The sequence below is a fragment of the Exophiala bonariae genome, assembly GCF_035927105.1.
Source record: "Exophiala bonariae strain CCFEE 5792 chromosome Unknown scaffold_20, whole genome shotgun sequence".
In the NCBI taxonomy this organism is placed as follows: Eukaryota; Fungi; Ascomycota; class Eurotiomycetes; order Chaetothyriales; family Herpotrichiellaceae; genus Exophiala; species Exophiala bonariae.
The window spans coordinates 723930-744665 of record NW_027042495.1 but is presented as its reverse complement, the minus strand read 5'-3'; the positions used below and the strand labels follow the sequence as shown (position 1 = coordinate 744665).

Sequence of the window (20736 nt, the reverse complement as noted above, 5' to 3'; positions counted from 1 at the left end):
CCAGCTTTTCGAATCTCTTGTTTTGCTGCTTAAGGTTCAAGTTTCGGGGTTCGCCCGACCCAACGACTTACCTAGAACCGGTCGCTGATCATGATGAGGAAAAATTGTTGATTGCCATTGGCCCTCTCTGACCCCTAGATGATAGTCCCCTTGGATTGAAAAGGGGCGTGGCGGCGTGCAGGACGGAATTGTAAGTCGCGTATCGACCAAATCTCACCTTGAGATGATTTGCTGTTTTATTCTCTTTATTTCGTGGATAGGCGGCCGCCATTTACATCTAGCGTTGTTCGTGCTTCGACCCTAGGTAGAAAGGTTAAATAATTCCCGCGGATCGAGCCGCGACGTCGATCGTGCCCAAAAGGACACCATGTGCATCGATTTCAGCCCTCGGGAAACCGGATAGCCTGCTGAATTGATGGAGCACATCTCCTTCGTAGCAATCGTAGCCAGAATAGTGCATGATCTGCGATATCAGACGATACAGTGGTGCGCATGCTGGACCTGGACCATCACATCCGACCTGCCCACCAAAAAGGAATGAAGTCAGAATGGAAATCAAAGGGCTGGAAATGGGCTTGAACAGTTATATTGATGATAGTCCAATAAATGCATGTGCATTGTAGATCTCAGGCTTGGATATCCTTCCTATGCCCAATGTAAAAAGAAAAAATCTCAATAAATGCTGAAATCGCTTTCGTAATGTTCTTCATCAACGCCATCGCTGTGCAACGGGTAATAAGCTCGTAGGATATCATATGCCGTGCCATTGTCGTCCCATAGGGTTGCTGTGAACCCTTCATTTCGTGTCCTTTGTTGATGAGAGATTTTCATCTGTCGACTTATTGCCAACTATACCCCGGCGCCCTGCCAGAGTCCATATTGGCCTTCGTCTTCGCCCATGTCCTAATATCAGTGATGAGCTCTATTCTCTAAGAGGTTGTAGAGGGTCGGAACCTCCAAGGTCCGCTCCACCACGGGCCTTTTCTACCCCAGCCCCAATTACCCTTTGTGGCCGAGTGTAGATCATCGACATTCAAGTAGTCGACTCCCTCGCGGACCAGAACTCGCCAGATATAAAATCTCAGCCCCTTAGGCCAACTCGGGACATTCCAATATCGGACTTTCAAGCCGCGTGCATGAGCACCCGCGATCTGCATCCGGATTTTTTCCTTTTGTTGAGATGAGAGATGTCCTCGCCAAGGAAATCCAATGGATGCTCTAAAATCTACGGATGCGTAGTAAGAGTTTGCAGGTGAATAAATTGAGGGGTTTGTTGGAGCTGAGCCCGACTGCCCTTGACCTTGATCACCATCAGATCGAGTACTCGGGATGGTGGATCGCACCGCATCTGCTGGATTACCATTCGGCACAGATGCTCCGACTGGAATGGCAGACTCTGCGACTTTGTCCATCAAAGCTAATGGGGCGTCAAAAAACATATCTCGATAGTGTGGATTTGCCACCACCGAGCTGAATGGGGCATTTCCCGTCACGACGACCGTGATAGGGCCCTCGATTACACTGCTTCCATTGAAATAGGTGAGATAGTTCTTTTCCCGGAATGGCTGGAGCTGATCCGAGACATATGGCCAAATGGCATCGCCATCGTTTTTGAAATCGATGAGTAAGACCAGTGTTTGTGATGGCTTTGTATCAAACACCCCGCTGGGTTGAATGTCGCTCGAAGGATGGAAAGCTGAGATTGAATTCTGTGAACCAAGGATTTTGAAAATTGGATCAAGGTAGAGTGAGCGGAGGGTTCTTTCTGGGGTCAATGACTGTGTGGAATGTCCAACGAATAGGTCTTGGTCAAAGAGCCAGACGTCGGCTTCAACCCCCGTACAGCCAGCTCTCAAGGCGGAGAAGAGTGGTTCTTTTCGCCAGTAATCATTATGAGAGGCACAGGCAACTGGTTGAATGTCGGCCGAGAAGTCTGTCGGCCATCGTCCCAGGTCTGAAGAGAATCTTCCGGTCGGCGTCGAGGAGTCTAGTGAGTCGTCTACTTCGTCGGGGAAGAATGTCGTGATCAGACCACACGCCAAGATGATGAACTCAACAATTCCGCTGTGAGGTGGTCAGTAACCTTGGTGAGGGAGAAGTGCAAGTTGGTAATACTTACAGTAACATCAGAGCGATACCTAGCAACCGTAGTGTTCTTCTCAAGGGTGTGCTCAATCGTGACTTGCGACGAGTATTCTTTTCAGAGACATGCTCTTTCTCAGAGATGCGCCGTTTGTGGTCTTCTATTCCTCTCGGACCGCACAATCTCCTGAAGGGATTCCAAGAACGCCTTTTGGACTGAAAATATGGTGAGGTGTGATAGCAGCATGAGCAATCGAGGTCGTCGTCGACGGAGACGCAGGTGACTTTTGATGATTTGAAACCATCCGGGCGACCGGTGGTGGTGGGGTCTGGAGAGAAGCCATCCTCCAACCCAGGAGCACAGTCGAAAGGTTGTTCCTGCGTTAAGAAAGGTACAATCTCTCCATCGGAAGGTGAGTCATCCACAGACCTAGAATGATCATGGCGGATGGGCCGGGTCGAAGTTGATTGCATGACTTGTTACGAGGCCTGGCAGCGACTGCAGGCTGGCGCAGTCTTGCGGAAGGCTCTGGATGCGGATAGGAATTGGAGGGGGACGGGGATTGGGGCCGAGAGGACAGGGCCTAAGGAATCGGGGTGGGTGACCTCAGTGCCTGGCTAGGGGCAGGGGAGGAGTCGGTTCTCCGTGTGGTGCAGCCCGAAAAGCTCGAGGGAACAGCCGAGGTGCGCAGGGACTCGAAGAACCAGGGACCGAGTTTGGTACGAGAGCCACTGGCAGTGTGAGCATGAATTATTAATTCTTGATGAGCTCAGCAGGCGGTGTGGAGGGGCATGAAGTAATCGATAGCAACAATCACTGTCATTGGGGCTCGGGTGGGGGAGACACCCTGCAAAAGCAAACAGGCGCAAATGGTCGTTCCAGTTTGGATAACAAACCACCAAGGAGCAGCAATGCAAGTTGTTGCAGATGTATAAAAACGGGGAGCAGGAAGTGAAGCAGAAGAGAAGACGAGGATGAACGGGAGGTGCAAGTTGTGTGTCTATAAGAGGATTGGGGGATTGGTTCCAGCTCCAGAAGGATGGCATGCCGGTTTAGCAGAAGACAAGAGATCTGGATCGGGTCTTTAGTACGAAGAAGAGCTGGGCCTTCTACAAAGTTGCGAGCTTATTGAGGTGTGACCCGCTAAAAAAGGCCCTGGACCGCGGGATGGGGGCAGAAGGATACTCCAGAGAATCCAGATGGAGTAAAGAACGTGCGAGGAGGACAGCCAGAGCAACGAGTAGACAGGCAGCACATTAGACCCTCACTCACTTTCGGATGAACCCAATTTTCAAACTAGAGGGTCACACCGAGTGATGGCGAATACCAGGTCCCCAGTGTACGAGGCAACTTACCTAACTAAAGAGATCACGGCAAAGGCAATCATAGTAACGAACCTGAGCAGTGAGCACCTCATACGAGGCGCTCTCTCCGTGACCGCTAACTGTTGTAAGAAATCGAACTACCGCCGCAGATGACAGTTCACCCGCCTAGAGGGTCAAGGCACGGTTAAAGCTTACGGGAGGGTCTTTTCCATCTTCGGCATCGAAGGCCCTTTAGACGAGGGCGCGATCCTGCGTCTGGCGTAGTCCAACAGCCACAGTAGCACTCTATGCATCGACGAACTGAAATTCCTACGGACTTCAAACCTTTAACCTTCTTCCTGGCATGTTCCCGCCCGAGTGTGCTGACAATTGTCTGCGGAGGGATCTGATGATGGCGAAGGCGCCATCCTTCTGGTCCTTTACTAAAAACTAAGAAATTGATCGCTACCCCCAAACCATCGGGCTTGGGCCACTCAGGGACTTGGTCGTGTTGGCCATGGGGTGCCCTTCCGTGCCAGCCACCCATTGCGAGCTCGTCAACCACTTCTCCTACATGTGCTCCGCTTTTTATTGCCATTGGACTGTGAGGTCGTTGCTCGTCCAGACCACAAAATCTGTATTTCATGGCTACTACGGCCAGCAGCGCATTCCACCTCCATGTTATGATTTGTCCGTATGACTCTTTCTACAGTTGACAACTAGGCTGACGCCATTTTCTTGATGTGATGTCTCTTGGATGAAGTAATTTGGGCTTGGTAGGGTAAATCTTGTGAGGTACCGCGGAGATTTAGCATGACTTATTAGTTGAACTTACGTGGCATCGACGCGCAATCCTTCAGGAAAACCAATAAATTAAGCTCTTCAACCTGGCTATATCGGGGTCATCGATCAGCCAATCAAGGCATGATCCTCTCTGTCTGAGCCTTGCTGATAGCTAAAGATAACTTTCCTTTTGGTCTGGTAGCCCTGATGGAACTGTCTGATCCTTCAAGATCCCATGGTACATGGACGGTGGTAAATGTCAAACTTTGTTGTTGCCCCTGAAGAAAAGACAAAATGAAGCATACACACTCCCTGTCCAGTACCGCTCAATTCATCAAGTCGGTCCTGATGAAACATTCCTTCTGCGCTTGAAACCACTCCCTTTGAAGGTAGATATCATACGAGTGCCAATGACAGGGCCACAGCCCACAACAAAAGTCCGTCTGAGTCAGGTCATCATCATTTTCCAAAATGGCTCCTAGGTCTGCGCGCCATTCTCAGGCACTCTGCTCGTAGCATTTTCAGGTTGAAGTGCAGAGAACTTTCCATTCTTCCCCAAGGTGGTATGTATCTCATTCGTGTGTGCGACCCCATCAGGTTTCTCAGGACCCAAGACATTTCCATTACTCGGAGTAGTGTTCAAGAGTAAAGAATTGGTGCCATCCAATCCTCCCTGATCCCGCAGGTCAATGGGTTGGATGCCTACTCGATCAATCCAAACCTTGGTTGGCGCCCGCCTGTCACAATCACCAGGATATTGCATTGCCCCGAGCAACCGCCCGGCACTCAAGTGGAAGAGATATTGTTGGATGCGTCCTGGCGTGCCTCTCCCAGATACCAACGATGCAAGTGATGCAAGGAGCACGGCCGCGAAAACGAAGAGGGCGACAAAAGCTGGAATTGCAAACGGCAAGTGATACCGAATGCGTCTTGAGTACACAGTGACTGGCACAGTTGTCCTCGCGTCGCTCCCGTCGCTCGACTCGTCGCGTTTGTTTAGATTGGAAGGCAAAGTCTTCCCCGAGCTCCAACTTCTTGTCCCAACCAACATCTGCGCAGCCAAGTCTGTCCATATCAGATTGGGTATCTTCTTGATCTTTTCAGCACTGGCGCTCAAGTCTCTCCATTTCGCATACCTGCACGTTGTCATTTCGTTAGAAAAGCACATGACAGCCGCTCTCAACGTACTTACAAGGGCATGTTTGCCTGTCCGGACAGGTCGGGCATGTTGCTGCTGGAACTTCGGTAGGCATAGAGACCAGCAAGGAGATCTGTAATCCCCTCCGCTGCGGGTAGATTCGTTGAAGCAGGGATTCCTGCCGTGAAGAACCCTCCATACCCAGGAAGATAGAGATGAGGAGCCCGGATCGTGGACAAATTGACAGAGTTCTCCAGCTCAGGTGAGACGAGACCCCAGAGTTGACTGATGTCGCTGAGATTCCAATTAGGAAGATTCTCCATCCCCCACAGAGGCATCGAATGATTGTCAGTATAGTTCTTTTCAGCCACACCGATCACCGACAGAGCCTGGAGCGTGTTGCCCGTCCGTTCGGTCACGTTGTGGTTGAAGGTCACCTGCTTGATGCTGGCCTTTACGGTGGATGCACAGCTGTAGACTGGCTGAGTCCAGAGCGATCCGGGCTCAAAGACCAGACTTTGCGATCCATCCTTTCGTTGAGCGGCCCCGAAAACCATTCCGCATTGCACGTTGATATTACTGATGTTGGCTTGGTCTGCACCACCAGCTCCTGAACACAGCAGACCTATGTCTGAATAATTGTAAAGGGATACTTGAAATGGGTTTGAGTAGTTCAGTTGCGGATTCTCGGCAATGGAGCTATTCGACAGATAGGCGTCAGGATCTAAGAGTGAATTGAAGAGGGCGTCAAAATAGACTCCTCCAACTAATGCACCTCTGGTCTGTTCATCGGTTACAGGATACTTATCCCCCACCTTGGAATTGAGGTATCCAAAGGCGTCCGGTGCAGGTCGAGTAATATTCATGGTAAGCATAGCTATGTGCAGGGGAAATGAAGTCGTCAGTACAAAGCTCGATGATCACTCCAAGCCCAGGCCAGGGTAGGTTATACTCGAGGAGGACTCCAATCTCATCTCAGAGCAACTCGAACAATCAGGGAGAACTTACCATAAGCGTTTACCATCCAGCTTGCTTTATACGCTCTGTCGCGAAGTTTCGGATTTGTCTGAGAATCGCGTAAGTCAACCCTCGGCCATTCCTGGATTAAGTTGGCAAACCCTCCGTTGTCTACCAGCCATATCTCCTCCAGTGCATAGCTTGTTTGTCCCGTTTCGGGTATGCGAAACTCAATGGTAATGTTCGTGTCCACACATTCGGTCTCAGGCTCCATCCAGAGCAAATCCTCCGTCCACTCAGCCCCATACTGCAACCCCAGGGGTACGGTATGATTCCGAAAGCCAATCCCTCCAGTCTTGGTGTTCACCACTAGGCCCTCGACAGCCTCGATTGCATCATTGAGGATGACACTGGTGAGGTATCGAAAGTTGCTAACAACATATGTCGCATTGTCGAGGATACCTCTGAAGGTTTGAAATGAATACTGTCGCGATTGAATATCGAAGAAGCTGGATACACTTTGTGGTTGCTCTGCAAGACCACTTTGGTAGAGCTCAGCTAGGACCGTCGGAATGCGAATGTCATAGTCGTCGTTGGTAATGTTCGAAGTGAGAACAGTGTCATTACCGCCCAGATCTATGTCCACAGTGGTTCCAGGACATTGCATAGGCAGAAAGCCTCCGCAAGTTCGAGTGAAGCCTATAGCACCATTGGCACGGGTAGGCGTTCCATAACCCATGGGTGAGGAGTCCTGCATGTACGCGAACTCAACATTCTGGACGTTGCGTGCTGGCACAACATCCTCGTACAGGCCTAGTGGGGTGACGACGGCTGCGATAGTCACAAGACCAAGAGTGAGAGGTCGAATCCAACTGAGGTACACAACCCGCTGATCCACTCCTCTGCTTGCTGCAGAATCGGCGCGCAAGAACAGCGGCCACCAGGAACTCAACAGATTCCTTTCGACCACCGACCATGTGACTGCACTGTGCTCATCTTTCAAAAATCCGACCAACACAACAATCAAAGCATTGGGAATCACGAATTGGAGAACGAAAATCGCAGCCGCTATGATACCGGAAACGTATCCAACGGTTAGGGTTAACATTTTCAAGATGAAACGAAAGTGGTCAATTGGGTCGCAAGGCGCGACACAGGTCCTTCAAAGAACGAAAGAACGAAAGTCCGAAAACACACAATTGTGTGGCGCGAAAGTCATGAAATATGATGCGGGTATGAAGAATGCGACACAGTAGTCGATCGACCACATAGCGACGTTGGGGGCCACTGTCTTGGTCGCTTAACATGGAAGCGTTGACCATCGACAGGCTAGTCACATCAGTTCCAAGAGCCGCTTTGATTGATCTAGGGATTGGAGATGGGGTGACAAAGCTGGACTGCTCCAGACTAAACATGGGAAAGATTGCAGTCGCATGGTGATCGAGTTCTCCGATTTGTTAACCAGCATCAAAAGTAGGGATAGCCATGCTTTCCATCGAATTTGGGGGCTAGACGAAAGGCGTAAAGGTGGATCAGGCCCGGCTCGAAGCATGATATAAGAGCTTGATACCCGATGAGTCAATTGCACGACACCAAACAATTGAGATGGTGCCAAAGTCGGGCTGGGTTGGAGCAACACCAGGTTGTAAATGGCGGGCTCTCCGGCGAGAATCGTTACTTTCCGCATACCCTTAATCATTCGCTGTTTAGACGCAAAGTGAACCTGACGGACAGGGTTCAGAGATTGAAGGGCAATGGCATGATCTGATTGTTGGTTGAAGGCTTCAAAGGGCCAGACGACAAGTTCAAGATTTGACCCGAGATGTTCGTTGCCAATTCCACCGGGTTGAGAACCGGACAAGGCAGATGAAACCGCCAAGGTCTTATCAGCAAATGAAAACACCGATGTTGAGAACTATTCTCCTAGCTTGGAATGAATACGAGAATGAAATGCGAACAACCGATCCTCAGGGAGCCTGGAGCCTGCTTCGGATACTGTACCCGCGATGGGACTGCGTAGCTCGGCTAAGCTTCTTAATCCGGTGGTACAGCTATAGAGTCACGTGTTTGACAGCCTCATTCGGTTATTGAAAGGGGCCGCTTGGGGCCACTGGCGTTCACACCTATGAACATTCTACCAGCCTCGTTCTGATTGCAAATCAAATTACGACCACCAGATCTCTTGTTGAGAACAAGTCGACGATAATTTTGCAGCTACATACTTATACTGCCTACAGCCATTGTTGCACTGAAGGACCCCGCCTTGCTCAAGCTCTCATCTGTGGATCATGACCTACCAATCCAAGATCATCCCATCTCAGGAAACATTCTGTATCATGAGGTACACTATCTGAAGAGATACCTTGTGCCTCACAAAGGCCCATTGGGATGGATTAAAACTTTGGTGTATCCCTCTATTCTCTTGTCGAACTTATCATAGGCAACTTCGGCGTCTTCAATGCCAATTTCGTGGCTCACAACGAATGATGGTTTTGCTTTGCCGGCGATGATGAGATCCCGCAATTGCACGTTATACTGCTTCACGTTGCACTGTCCAGTGGCAAGTGAGAGCCCCTATTTTGCAGTTAGCTACAAGTTGTTTCTCGGGTTGCCACCATCATCATCAGAACTACCTTTTCGAAGAGCTTTCCAAAACTCAAGCTGATGCGACCCTTTGCACTATTCTCATCTGGAGCACCTGGGTCGGTAGGGACATAAAGACCTAACGAATGTTAGAAGATGACCAATCGACCATTTCCGGGTTAGCACCAGACCTGGAATACCGAGACCCCCACAGGGTCTGGTAGCTTTGATCATGTCCTCAAGGACAATGTTTGGCTGCTCAGTCTTGCCTCCAGTGTCAACAGCTTGGTATCCAACTGCATCCACAGTTCTGTCAACCATGCCGCCATTCTTCTCCAAAATCTGATCCACAGCTGAACCCTTGGAAAAGTCAATGGGGATTGCTCCTATCTTCTCAGCCGCTGCCAGTCTTTCAGGTACACGATCCACAACAAAGACTTTGCTTGCTCCTCTCAGGACCGAACTGTAAGCGGCCATTAAACCAACTGGACCCGCACCCCAGACAGCAATAGTCTCACCAGGCTGGAACCCGCTCAAGGAAACACCATGCCATCCAGTGGGGAAGATGTCTGCTAGGAGTATAAAGTCGGCTTCGTTCTCAGTACCAGGAGGAAGCTTTAGCGCATTGAAATCGGCAAAGGGGACCCGGATGTATTGTGCTTGACCACCTCGATATGGACCCATTGCCACATAACCATAAGCACCACCAGCAAACCCAGGATTAACACCTGTACAGAATGCTGTTTTGCCCTTGAAGCAATTCGTGCAGCGTCCATCCGCAACATTGAAAGGCATAACAACACGATCACCTTTGGAGAGGAGAGTTACACCCTCTCCAACTGTTTCCACAACTCCCATGTTCTCATGGCCTGAATGCAAGGTAAGCCTGATTATATACTCAGGATGTGCGCTTCTAACAAAACATACCAAACGTAATGCCAGCTTGTGCACCAGTGCGACCTTCATACTAAGGATAGCATCAAAGTCAACAATCAATCCAATCATTGTCTCATACAACAGACAGCTGTCTTACCATGTGGAGATCGGAACCACAGATGGCTATTCAATACTTCATGTCAGTGCTCACATTCATAGTTGAGTATCGGGCATCTTTTCCTCCAGCTCATTCCAATATCAAAATAAATCACGTGTTTCTCACCTGCAGTTGTGACCTTGACGATGACATCGTTGGGAGATTCGATTGTGGGTATAGGAACATCTTCGACCTTGACCTTGAATGGTCCCTGAGTGGAATGGTCAGAGGTACAAATTGGCAACAAGAGTTACCAAGGACAATACGTGCCTGGTAGTTCACAGCTCGCATGGTCTCGGTAGACGACATATTTGGTATCAGAGGCCAACTTTAACTGGACTGCCAGTAAATTCGTTATCGGAACTGAATCGAACGAAGTGCTCCCGATATCAAAAAGTCGAGTCTCGCCCGATTGGTCGGTCAGATGGACTTAGGGATGATGCTTGATGGAAATCCTCGAAACTAAGGTAAGGCAGCACTCAAGAACTAGGATCCTATGATGTAGAGGGACGAAGTGTAAACTTTCCATCTCGATCACACTACAGCACACCCTGTATATATACCCTTAACAACGATCACGGCAATTACAAATGTATGCATGAGGCCGCTTCTGAATGTTGCGATCAAAAGCGGAGTAAAGCCCATTTACTCCTCCTTCAAAGGCGAAGTTATCCATACTCAGACAATCGTTACGTAGGAATCGGCCAAGGGGGGACAAATAGTACCACCAGCATGCACCAGTAAGCCACCACCAAGGAATGATGCAGAAACTTTCTCCTCCTCCATGGCTCCTCCACTCCAAAATTGCGGGGTACATACATTATCCAAAGACTACCCGGGAGGCCGCTGTGAGCTTCGAGGAATCGGAGCGATGCAAGCCCCTGGATACGAGACAAGAGGAAAGCTGAACACGAGGGGTTCGGCATCCACTTGGATCCACTTGGGGTTGCAAGCTGATGCGTTCATTTGTATAGACGAGCGTTGGCGAGAACAATCATGACGTTCTGACTGGTGGAGAATTCTTGGAGATCCGTTGTTCTCTCGAAAAGTTAGACCACATCATCATCCCATCTCCTCATCTTCAACGCACTTACCGTCGTAGCGGCCGCCCCGGCCAACGTCCTTACATGGTCTTTGAAAGTCTAGGTCTGTCTTGTTATTACTGAATCAAGTAAGCGAGCCCGAAAGATTGTCACTGTCTCGGTATATTGACCACGAGGTACAGGAATGAAGGCTGATTTAATTCTTTGGCATTGGTTCTAAAAATGTGAAGGTGTTGGACCTACATGGGCAGAGCTTCAGCACATTGGGAGGTTAAACGAAGTCCATTCCATTATCCTGCTTCATCTCATGAATTCACCCACTTCTCTCCTTATTGAGAACAATGCCTGATTTGACAGTTCCTGATTCCGAGACTGCCGAAGGACGCCTTAATCGCATGCTGTGTCGAGTGGTGTGCGGGGGCTATGTCGAATGTGTCGAGGGGTATACATGATGGTGCATCTGTTGTGATCATTGGTGATTTCTTAAAATCGTGCTGAATTCGCTGGGCGCGTAATATCGTGCTGGGTTTAGGATGATGGGGCTGAGGGGTATGGGATTGGGGCTCATACACAACAAATGTGGCGCCAGGGTTTGCTGGCCAGTGTACATCAGACACGGTGAGATTGTTGATTTCCGTGTGTCTACCTGGTTCCAGCGGCGGGATTGCTGGGCGCCACGAAGCTTTTGGATAGTCGTGGCGATAAAAACTTTCTGGGTGAGATGATTACATATCCATGGAGTCATTGCCATTTGCGAAGTTGAATTGACCTTGAGGTTGATTCGCACCAAGAGTGAAACCAGTGGCGTTGGCTTGTGGAGCGAGTTCCTCAATGTCGGCACCAGCATCCTCTTCATCTGAGAAGTATCTCTCGATAATGTTGTATGCCTTCATATAAATTTCTTCATTGGCGTTGTTTTGACAATCATGGATCTTCTCCATACCTCCCGCTTCTTCGATGAATAGAGCATATCGGTTGACTTGGCCCTCGGTAGAACGGTTATCGGCAGCCTCCTTGTCCATTTCTCCTACCTTCAGAATGTTCTCCAAGCCATCAAGAGCCACCTGAATGATCTTGTTGTCAGGGCAAGCGAGAAGGTCACACAGAGGCTTGATACATCCTTGAGAGACCAAGTATCTGATCTGATCTGGTTTCTGAAGACCACCAGATGTAGCATTTGATATGGCCCAGCAGGCTTCTTTGCGCGTCTTGAAGTCACCATTAGACAAGAGATGGATCAAAGGAGGAATGATGTTTGCGTCCACGACGGCTTGAATCTGTGTGGAGTTGCCGGCAGTGATATTGGAGATGGTCCAGCAGGCTTCCTTGCGAATACCATCTTTCTGAGAGCTGAGCAAAGATAAGAGGGCAGTCAGTGCGCCGCAATTGATAATCACTTGGGTCTGGACGTCGTCTCCAGTGACAATGTTACCGACAGATCGGAGAGCTGGTGTCTGGACAGATGTCGAAGCATGCATGAGCAGTTCCACGAGACGTCGAGGAATGCCTGCTTCAATGACGGCTTGTATCTTGTCATTGGCACCGTCAGAAAGGTAGGAGATGGCCCAGCATGCATCAATCAAAACTTCATCATCCAACATATAGACAAGTTTGGCCAGTACAGGGAGAGCAGGTTGAATCTGGTGATTGTTAGTTTGAGAATTATCCACCGCAGGTGGTAAAACTTACTGTACTCCAATCTGGCTGAGGAGTTTTGCCACGGCAGAAGTTGCTTAGTGTCCATGTGGCATTTCGCAACATGCTCAACTTCCGACCATCTGCAATGAGATTGAGAAGAGGCTTCAGGGCACCTTGGCTGAGGACATAGTCTCGGCAGGCGGGACTGTCACCAGCAATGTTACCCAAAGCCCACACGGCTTGCTCACGAACATCTGGTTCAGGACTGCTGAGAAGTTCCACAAAGATAGGAACAGCACCTGCCTCGATAACGACTTGGGTTTGTTGTGCTGAGCCTGATGCAATATTTGTAAGAGCCCAAGCGGCCTCAAACTGTACGAGGGTATGCGGAGATCGGAGGAATTCGACGAAACGACTGACAACGCCAGTTTCAATAACTTTCTCGATGGGAGGGTTGCGTTCTTTGGAGAGTAGTTTTCTGAACTTGGTGGTGGCTGAAATCTGAGCATCGATCTGGTCGGAGAAAACTCCTTTGACCATTTCTGGCAATTCTGTGCTCAACTGAAGAGGGTCAGCATAGTCAATGGATATGAATTATGTAGCTCACCTCGCTCTCGATGGTTCCAGCCTCATCGTCGCTATCAGCATCCCCGCCAATACCGATTTCTCCATTGCCTCGCTGAACACCTCTGCGCTTGGCGAGGTTTTCTTCTCTCTTCTGTCGTCGAATTTCAACTTGTTGTTCCTCACGTCGACGACGCAGTTCGTCGGGCTTGAAACTGTTCTTTGCCTTGAACTGAGTGCGGCGATGTTCGGGAATGTAGCGTTCAGCCATGACGCACGTCTCAGGGATAATTCAGATGAATTTGGAATTTGCGTTGGATCTCAATCTGGCACTAGGTGAGGTTCTGAAGAAGATCAATGAACAAAGCAGAGTAAGGATTTTAAAGGACGCAGACGACCAGTGATGGCAGTTGCGCAAGTGATGAAGGCCAGGGTCGTGAAGATGGACGTGCAGTTGGATTGTTTCACTCTTTTCTGGCATGCCGCTTCTCAGGCTTGGCACGAATTCTGATCACGTGCGAACGTGTCTTCCCAATTCGCTAGCGCGCTGCGAATTGAGTGACTACGCGTCTCTCGAGGAGGTGGAAGTCACGACAAGGGAGACCACCAACTAAACAACTGACTGTGAATGCGACTGAGATTGATAATTACTTGACTTGTTTTCTATAATTGTCTGATGTTGCCTAGTCATGGCACTTTCAATTCCGTTATCGCCTCCAACAACCCCAGAGCTCGCATCTCAAGAAGTCCCCATTGAAGCGATGCCCACTCATACGTCAATAATCCCTCGAGGCTTTACTGATCTCCACAATGCTCTCACCACAATCGGCACACAGCAAAATGTCATTGGAGTCTGTTTTGATTTCTTACCACCAACTAAATCTAAAGGCACAGACTATATGATCAAATTCCGCTTGCATGACCCATCATGGAACGGGGTGGGGGGGATGGAATTCCGATACTTTCGCGGTTCCAAGGAACAATTACCCCGTATCGAAAATCAAGGGGACGTGGTGATCCTGCGCCAAATCAAGACAGCAAGCTTCAATGGCTCTTGTGGCCTTTCGAATCGTGCGACTGAATGGTCCGTTTTGCCTTTCAGTGTCATGCAAGGCTCGCTTGATAATATCAAGTCTGCAGCCTTACATTCTTTTCAAGGCAGAGCAAGCTCCCAGAAATTTCTGCCCACCATTGCAGAACTGCAATACGCAAAGTACATCTCAGAGCAGGAAGATCCAAATAGATGGCCAGCTGTGGTCAACACAGCTAATCTCCCCACTAGCAGTCTGCAACACGCAGATGACCAATCACGTCCTCGCAAAAAGAAGTTCACCGAGATCCAGGCCATTGAGAAGCCTATCAATGGGCCACCAGTCTATGTTGAGCTCTTGGGGGAAGTGAGAAAAATTTTCTCCTCTGATCTGAGAACCGAGCTCTCCATAACAGACTACACCTCAAACTCTTTACTTTACGACTATCAGTATGGCGATGACGAAACTGGACGAGATGGCGATCAATTCAACTATATCAAGGATGAATCAAAAACGTGGCCGGGCCCATGGGGTACCAGAACGATAGTTGTCACATTATGGGACGCTCATCACCAATTTGCCATCAGCAACGTCACATTAGGATCATTTGTCTACTTGCGCAATGTCAAAATCAAACTCGACAAGAGTGGACTAAAGGTCGAAGGAGTGTGTAATGGAGATAGATTTGGAAAGGTCCATGTGGAGCTTCGAAAACCAAGAGAGGCAACTGGGGACGATCCGCTTTTGAGTCTCCTTCGACGGAAACGTGAATACGAAACAAAGGCAACAGCAGAGAACATTCATTTTGTGCGTGACGCGCAGAATAAAAAGAGAAAAGCAGACACAGAAAAGCAGCATCAGCAGGAAGAAGAGACCAAGAGCAAAAAGCAAAAGGCGCGAGAACGCAGAAAGAAAAATCGCAGGTCCAAGACAGAGATCGAAACGGCAGGCATACCTCTTACACTCAATCAAGAGAGGCCGCAGCATACAGTCAACTCAAGTATACGGTGTTTGAACCATGACGTACCATGTACAACGATTGCAGACATCCTCGACCCTACATCTTTGCAGAGGAAAACTCCCAAGGGAAATTCATTCTCCGTGCCATTCCAGAATTGCAAGTACAAGTCCAAGGTTCGAGTTATCGACTACTTTCCAGACAATGTGGAAGACTTTGCAGTTCCTCAGAGAGACTCCGAATATGACGTCTTATCTGACCATGGCAGTGGCCCTGAGTCTGATGTTGACCTATCGCAGGGTATTGCAGAAGGGGTGAAATGGGTCTGGCGTTTTTTCTTGCTCATTGAAGATGCAAATCCACAAACAAGTAACGGTAACGTCTGTGCCCAAATGCAGCTACTTGTCGCAGATGCCGATGGGGAATTCCTACTGAATCAAGAGGCATTCGATATGAGGGATGAGAAGAACGGGGTGGAATTGGCCCGTACAAAAGAAAAGCTCTTTCACTTATGGGGAGATCTGCAGGAGTGGAAAGAGGAACACGAAGCCTCAGAGGCGCTCGATCGTACGCCTCAAGCGAGACCTTTCGAGTGTATGATCAAAGAATATGGCGCACTAGTTCCATCATATCTCAGGACGTCTCGGGGCCAGGATGGAGAATATGAGAGGTCATTCAGGATGTTTGGAGTGACAATCTGAGGGAGACTATCAGTGGTAAATCTGAACAAGAGCAGGTCACCATGCAGCATTCCTCGACCAAAGAAACTCCGCCGAGCGAAATACACCTCTTTGCCAGCCCACATGATTCTCGAGTAGCTCACGATTGCAAACGTTGTTCTTGCACAGAAGACCACTCACTTCTGTCTAGACTCATAATTCCCGCAGAGATCAATTGCTGGCTGCAACTCTTGAAACAACTTCATTCCAGAGTAGGAGCTGCCCACGGCATCGATCAGTGGCAATCATTTTGTTGATTCCCAACAAACCTCCCCCTGGTGGCGCCCGAGCTCCAGTGGAACGCAGTTAGGATTGCGCACAGCAATGTAGACGGGAGCTATCATGAACAGCATGTGAAACCCGGGTTCCTGTACTAGTGAGATGACTCGAGCTTCAGCAAAACCCGGGGCATAGATGGCGGGTCTACGACAATGCCAGTACATCCCGACAACAGATCCCGGGAAGTGGACCGATGAACTTGCATCGATCACATAAGTCTGCACATTCACCTACATACTTCATGAAGATACAGGCAAACTTGACTCTGCTTCTGCTTGCGAGTGACGAAGCATGTATTCATTTCATGATTGTGGCAATGCAACTTCGTATCATAAATCGCCTCAGAGCGCCACAAAGAGCTCGCACCAGATGCAGGCGAGGCCAGATAGGCAAATGGGGGCACTTATATCAACCCCCGACCCAACGGGGATATTCCGCACTGTATGGTAGCCGGGAACTCCTGGTCACGACGAGGATGAACTTCAATGTGGGAGTGGACCGGTGGAGCTTAGATGCAGGGGATGAGAAGCGATGTGGGCGAAGGGGGTGGACAGAGAGGATAAGAGAGAGCATGTTAGAAGGGGAGGCGTTCAACAAACGATAATGGTCCCTATGGAATACTCTTTACAGCAGTAGTCCGTACGACTAGTTTGTACATATGTTCGCCGGTCCCGGTGTCTAGGCATCAGACGAACGGACGCAGGCAGGCATTCTCCGGTGTCAACTCGATGGATCCTTTGCAACGCTCGATTAATTACTATCTGATGGGATGGCTTCTTGCCTCTCGCAGGGACAAGCCTGCGGTTGAACTTGTGTCGACCCCCCAGCGACGAGCACCAGTCGTAGCGCCCCCAGCGGGCGCTTGCGAAGGAACTGCATTCACCCGATTTGTATAGGTATCGTTTCCACAACCGAGACCAATTGGACGATAGTGTTGATGGCGGTCGACTCGGTGTGCACGACATCGGCTGTCCATCGAGAAATGATCCTTGGGGTGCATGCAAGACACCACCACGCCTGGTGGAGTCGCGAGCTGGCTATCCGGCACGAAATAACTACGGGTTTTTGGGGGGAGGGTGTGAGGATATCTTCTGGATTGTTCGTTTGGCACGAACTGCTTACCCTCTTGCCAGTATCCGGATTGTCTGGCACATTGTGGTTGCCAGGCACGGCCGAATCCCGGACGAGGGTGCCTGGTGCATTATTGTGTCCACCTGCTGGCTCAGCGTGAACACGAGGACTCCATCCTCTGGGGCTATCCATTGTACAGGCGTTCACGAGGAAGACTCCAGCCTTGTGCATATAAGACGGTGGACTTGCTCGAGGGGGCCGCAGGCTTGTGGGACCGGCCTTCCGTTCCTGACGAGCCGGTCTACTCCATGTGCATGGCAATGGGGCTTTGACTCTTGGTCAACAAATCTGTGTGGAAGACGAGAGACGTTTAATCACATCAGTGGATCGTGAAATCGATCAGTGCTCCCGCATTTTTCTGTGGAAGTACATATGTATTCATGGTACGGGACGCGAACACACCGAGACCCGAGCTCAAAGCATTGGCATTGGGGAGAGCTGTCGTGCCCCTCCAAGAGCCAAGGGGATAAAACACAGCCCCTCCCTACCAACCGGGATGCCTAATTAGGTTTCCATTCGAATCCTGTACGAAGACAGTGACTATGGAAATCAAGCAGGTTTTGGACACGCCAACAACGAGCGACTCACATGGAAGGAGTTCAAACTTGAAGCCAGACAGCATATTGTCAGAGGTACTCGTATATCCGCTCAAGCATGTATTTGCAGATCAGTTTCTTGGTCCCGTGTGAATTCGATTGTATTCGGATGTAACTTCCAACTATGCAGTTAATATAAGCAGCTTAAAGTGGTCGATCAGTACGGGTTTTCGGTCTCGAATTGAAAGTGAATTTTGCAGATCAGCGTGAAAAGAAGGATGGGCGAGCCTCTTTTTCCGATGTGGTGGGTGTCACCCAGGTGCCTGGGGTGCGCCGACCAGTAAACTTGGTGGCAGATCGTGGGGAGTAATTGATCGCCTGCGACAGTGATGATCAAGATCGACAAGCCCAGGTGGCTGATGCAGCGTAAAAAGTTGACACGCATGCAAACAGGTGTTCAAAATTTTCCCTGTAGCTGCAACTGAGCACCGGGTGCACGTCAACTTTGGAAGAATCCCATTCTTGACTTACGATGATCACCATGATGGATTTTCGCTCCACGATCTGCACTCCCCCAGATTCCAGTACTCTGGGTGTTATGCTTGAGGCGTCATCGCTGTGTTTTCAGAGACCACATGCTGATCAACGTCATCATTTGCGATTTGGTCGTGAAAACCACAGAACGCTTTGAGCGATTTGGCATCAATTTACCGTCATAATGCATCACTCACAGGCATTGCCAACTGACATGTTGACGATGGTACAGAGCTCAGAAACGGTGGGACCCATAAATCTGGCTGTAAAGGGCAATTATTGATGCGATCTGGTATCCATGTGTCTCAGCACGGCAGGTCTTGTTGGCCACCTACGAAATGATACAGAAGGGGCGCTGTGCTAGATGTCGAGCCGCAGTAGCTGCTGCTGCGGAGGCCTGGACAACAGTCTTCATATCGCCTGGACCAGACGTCGTGCCGTTGTAAGAGCTCCTCTGTCAGTGGCCAGAAGTCTTGTGGACGGCGTTCACTTGGGATAAAAAATCGGTACTCCGTGGATGAAAAGACGGGTCCAGGACAGTCCCTAGCGTCCTCGTGGGAGACAGACAGATTGCGAGGCCAGTTGATCAGGTGCCTTGTCACAAAACAAGTCAGATCATTGGCTCAAGCCTTGACCTTGACTTACGAAGACAGTCATAGCCGATCATTGCCAGACAATAGATCATCGATCCTTGGTATCCGTACTTGATGTTGCTTTAAGTGTGGCTGCTTTTGACCGTACAGACGGCCGTTCCCTCCCCAGCTAGAACGCCGGGGATGAAAATTCGCATCGTATTTTAAAACTCACTTGATCAAATACGAGTGGTGCTCAAGGTAATTCTCCGATCGATCTTCATGAGACATGATCAGAGTCCAGAGCCTCTGCGGAGTAATTCAAATGGCTCTTGGGTACAGTGCTGCAAAAATTTGAACACAGCGATGAAAACTGTCGCTGCACAAGGCTGGACCCCTTGATGCCTCGGACTTTTGACCTCTACAAAGTTAAGGATAATCGATGTCAGGTGAGATCGCCATGCTCTATAGCGATGATACAGTCTAGTGTACTTTGATATCAAGTATTCGGGTCCATTTGTTTACCATCTACACGAGTAGGCAGCAAAATAATGATACGGCGATTCTCGACGACCTCTCCTGATAATTCTCAAATGCCCTTCTGCAGTGAGCATTCCTGCATCCAGCTAGGTACTTGAACGGTTAGTCTAATTGGGAAACACTAATTTGTCCGGCTCGAACATGGCAGCAACAAGGGTGGATTAGAGACTGTGGGGATGACCTCCATCGCGGTTTAGCTCTTTCGAACGACGTGCATTCGTTTGTCTAGGCCGTCTCATGACCACCCCAGATTTTCCGTGTTGACGTGGGCGTGCACTGCACTTGCATCAGCCTTCTTCCTTCGGGAGACACGTTTCTCTCCATGGAGATAGTCAGTTTCGATATCCGTGATCCGTGCATCATAGAGTTTTTGGAGCAAGACTTTCCTTCCGCCCATCTTTCTTGCATGGACCAGTCATATTCTGGGTCTGTCTCTGCAGACACGGATTTGGTACAGGATTTGAATTGCATTAAACTCTAAGGGCCTCACCCATGAGATTCAGATTGGCTGATGTGTTTGAGGGCGGAAGAGTTTCGGCGAGCCCAGAGATGCGGTTCGAGAAGTCCTATGACAGGCCTTGCGTGACATTCTCGTACTTTATTTTTCTTTTCAAACGACAGTCATGTTGGTGACTGGAGAGGTATCGTGGCCATTATTATGCGGCCAGGCTAGTAATCCGAGCTGTCGCCCTCCTCTGGGGCCAAGGTCTGGTCCGGGTTCACCAAGGTAGTATAGTACTATATTGGTTCCAATCCTGATACCGAACGTCCACGCGAAGTCGTAGTCGTAAATATAGACGAATCTGATCAACGTATCAGGCCCTGGTCGAATACCTCGTACTGCGAATGACAATATCGTGTCTCGGATGTGGCGTACTGGCTAACATTGCATCTGATCCATACTTAACCTAAATCAAGTCGGGAGATGAATGGAAACTGGAAAGACAGTATTTTGCGCCCCCGATGCCAACCAACGAGAATAAAGAGTACTGATTCGAGCTTGGACAACAATTGACGCTGGGTATTGAGCGAGTGGACCCATGGGAATGACATGGTACGCACGCCAGAGTCACCTCCATGTACGGATACGGGTATGAACATCTTCTCTCCCGAGTTGCTTGTGACCTTGAAGTACTTTTCGTTTCCCTGTAGTCGGGCGAACAGACGAGAGATGTTACTCTACGGATATTGCATTTCCGGAAATGATGATCTTCTCCTGAACGATCGAATACTGTTTATCTCTGAGAATAGTGCGAGTGTTGGTCGACAAGTGATTGACGGGAACCGTGTAGGCGATTGCTTCCTCAGTC

At 49.5% G+C, this 20736-nt stretch overlaps 5 protein-coding genes across 5 annotated transcripts; 1 reads left to right on the top strand and 4 right to left on the bottom strand.

Annotated features, from left to right (window-relative positions):
• Positions 1-929: 929 nt before the first annotated feature.
• On the bottom strand, positions 930-2127 carry LTR84_005556 (uncharacterized protein; the record flags this gene model as incomplete). Its single annotated transcript, XM_064849124.1, has 2 exons — positions 930-2064; positions 2120-2127. 2 exons carry the CDS (start codon positions 2125-2127, stop codon positions 930-932), a joined length of 1143 nt encoding a protein of 380 aa, XP_064704338.1.
• A 2521-nt stretch (positions 2128-4648) lies between these two features.
• LTR84_005555 (uncharacterized protein) lies at positions 4649-7373 on the bottom strand (the record flags this gene model as incomplete). Its single annotated transcript, XM_064849123.1, has 3 exons — positions 4649-5306; positions 5363-6185; positions 6317-7373. The coding sequence occupies 3 exons, from the start codon at positions 7371-7373 to the stop codon at positions 4649-4651; spliced, it is 2538 nt and encodes an 845-aa protein (XP_064704337.1).
• Positions 7374-8635: 1262 nt separating this feature from the next.
• Positions 8636-10190, bottom strand: LTR84_005554 (uncharacterized protein; the record flags this gene model as incomplete). Its single annotated transcript, XM_064849122.1, has 7 exons — positions 8636-8839; positions 8899-8987; positions 9040-9717; positions 9776-9815; positions 9882-9907; positions 10008-10092; positions 10164-10190. 7 exons carry the CDS (start codon positions 10188-10190, stop codon positions 8636-8638), a joined length of 1149 nt encoding a protein of 382 aa, XP_064704336.1.
• Positions 10191-11649: 1459 nt separating this feature from the next.
• LTR84_005553 (uncharacterized protein) lies at positions 11650-13397 on the bottom strand (the record flags this gene model as incomplete). The annotated part of the gene is made up of 3 exons (XM_064849121.1): positions 11650-12564; positions 12614-13123; positions 13170-13397. 3 exons carry the CDS (start codon positions 13395-13397, stop codon positions 11650-11652), a joined length of 1653 nt encoding a protein of 550 aa, XP_064704335.1.
• Positions 13398-13815: 418 nt separating this feature from the next.
• On the top strand, positions 13816-15816 carry LTR84_005552 (uncharacterized protein; the record flags this gene model as incomplete). The annotated part of the gene is made up of 1 exon (XM_064849120.1): positions 13816-15816. The coding sequence occupies one exon, from the start codon at positions 13816-13818 to the stop codon at positions 15814-15816; it is 2001 nt and encodes a 666-aa protein (XP_064704334.1).
• Positions 15817-20736: the final 4920 nt, after the last annotated feature.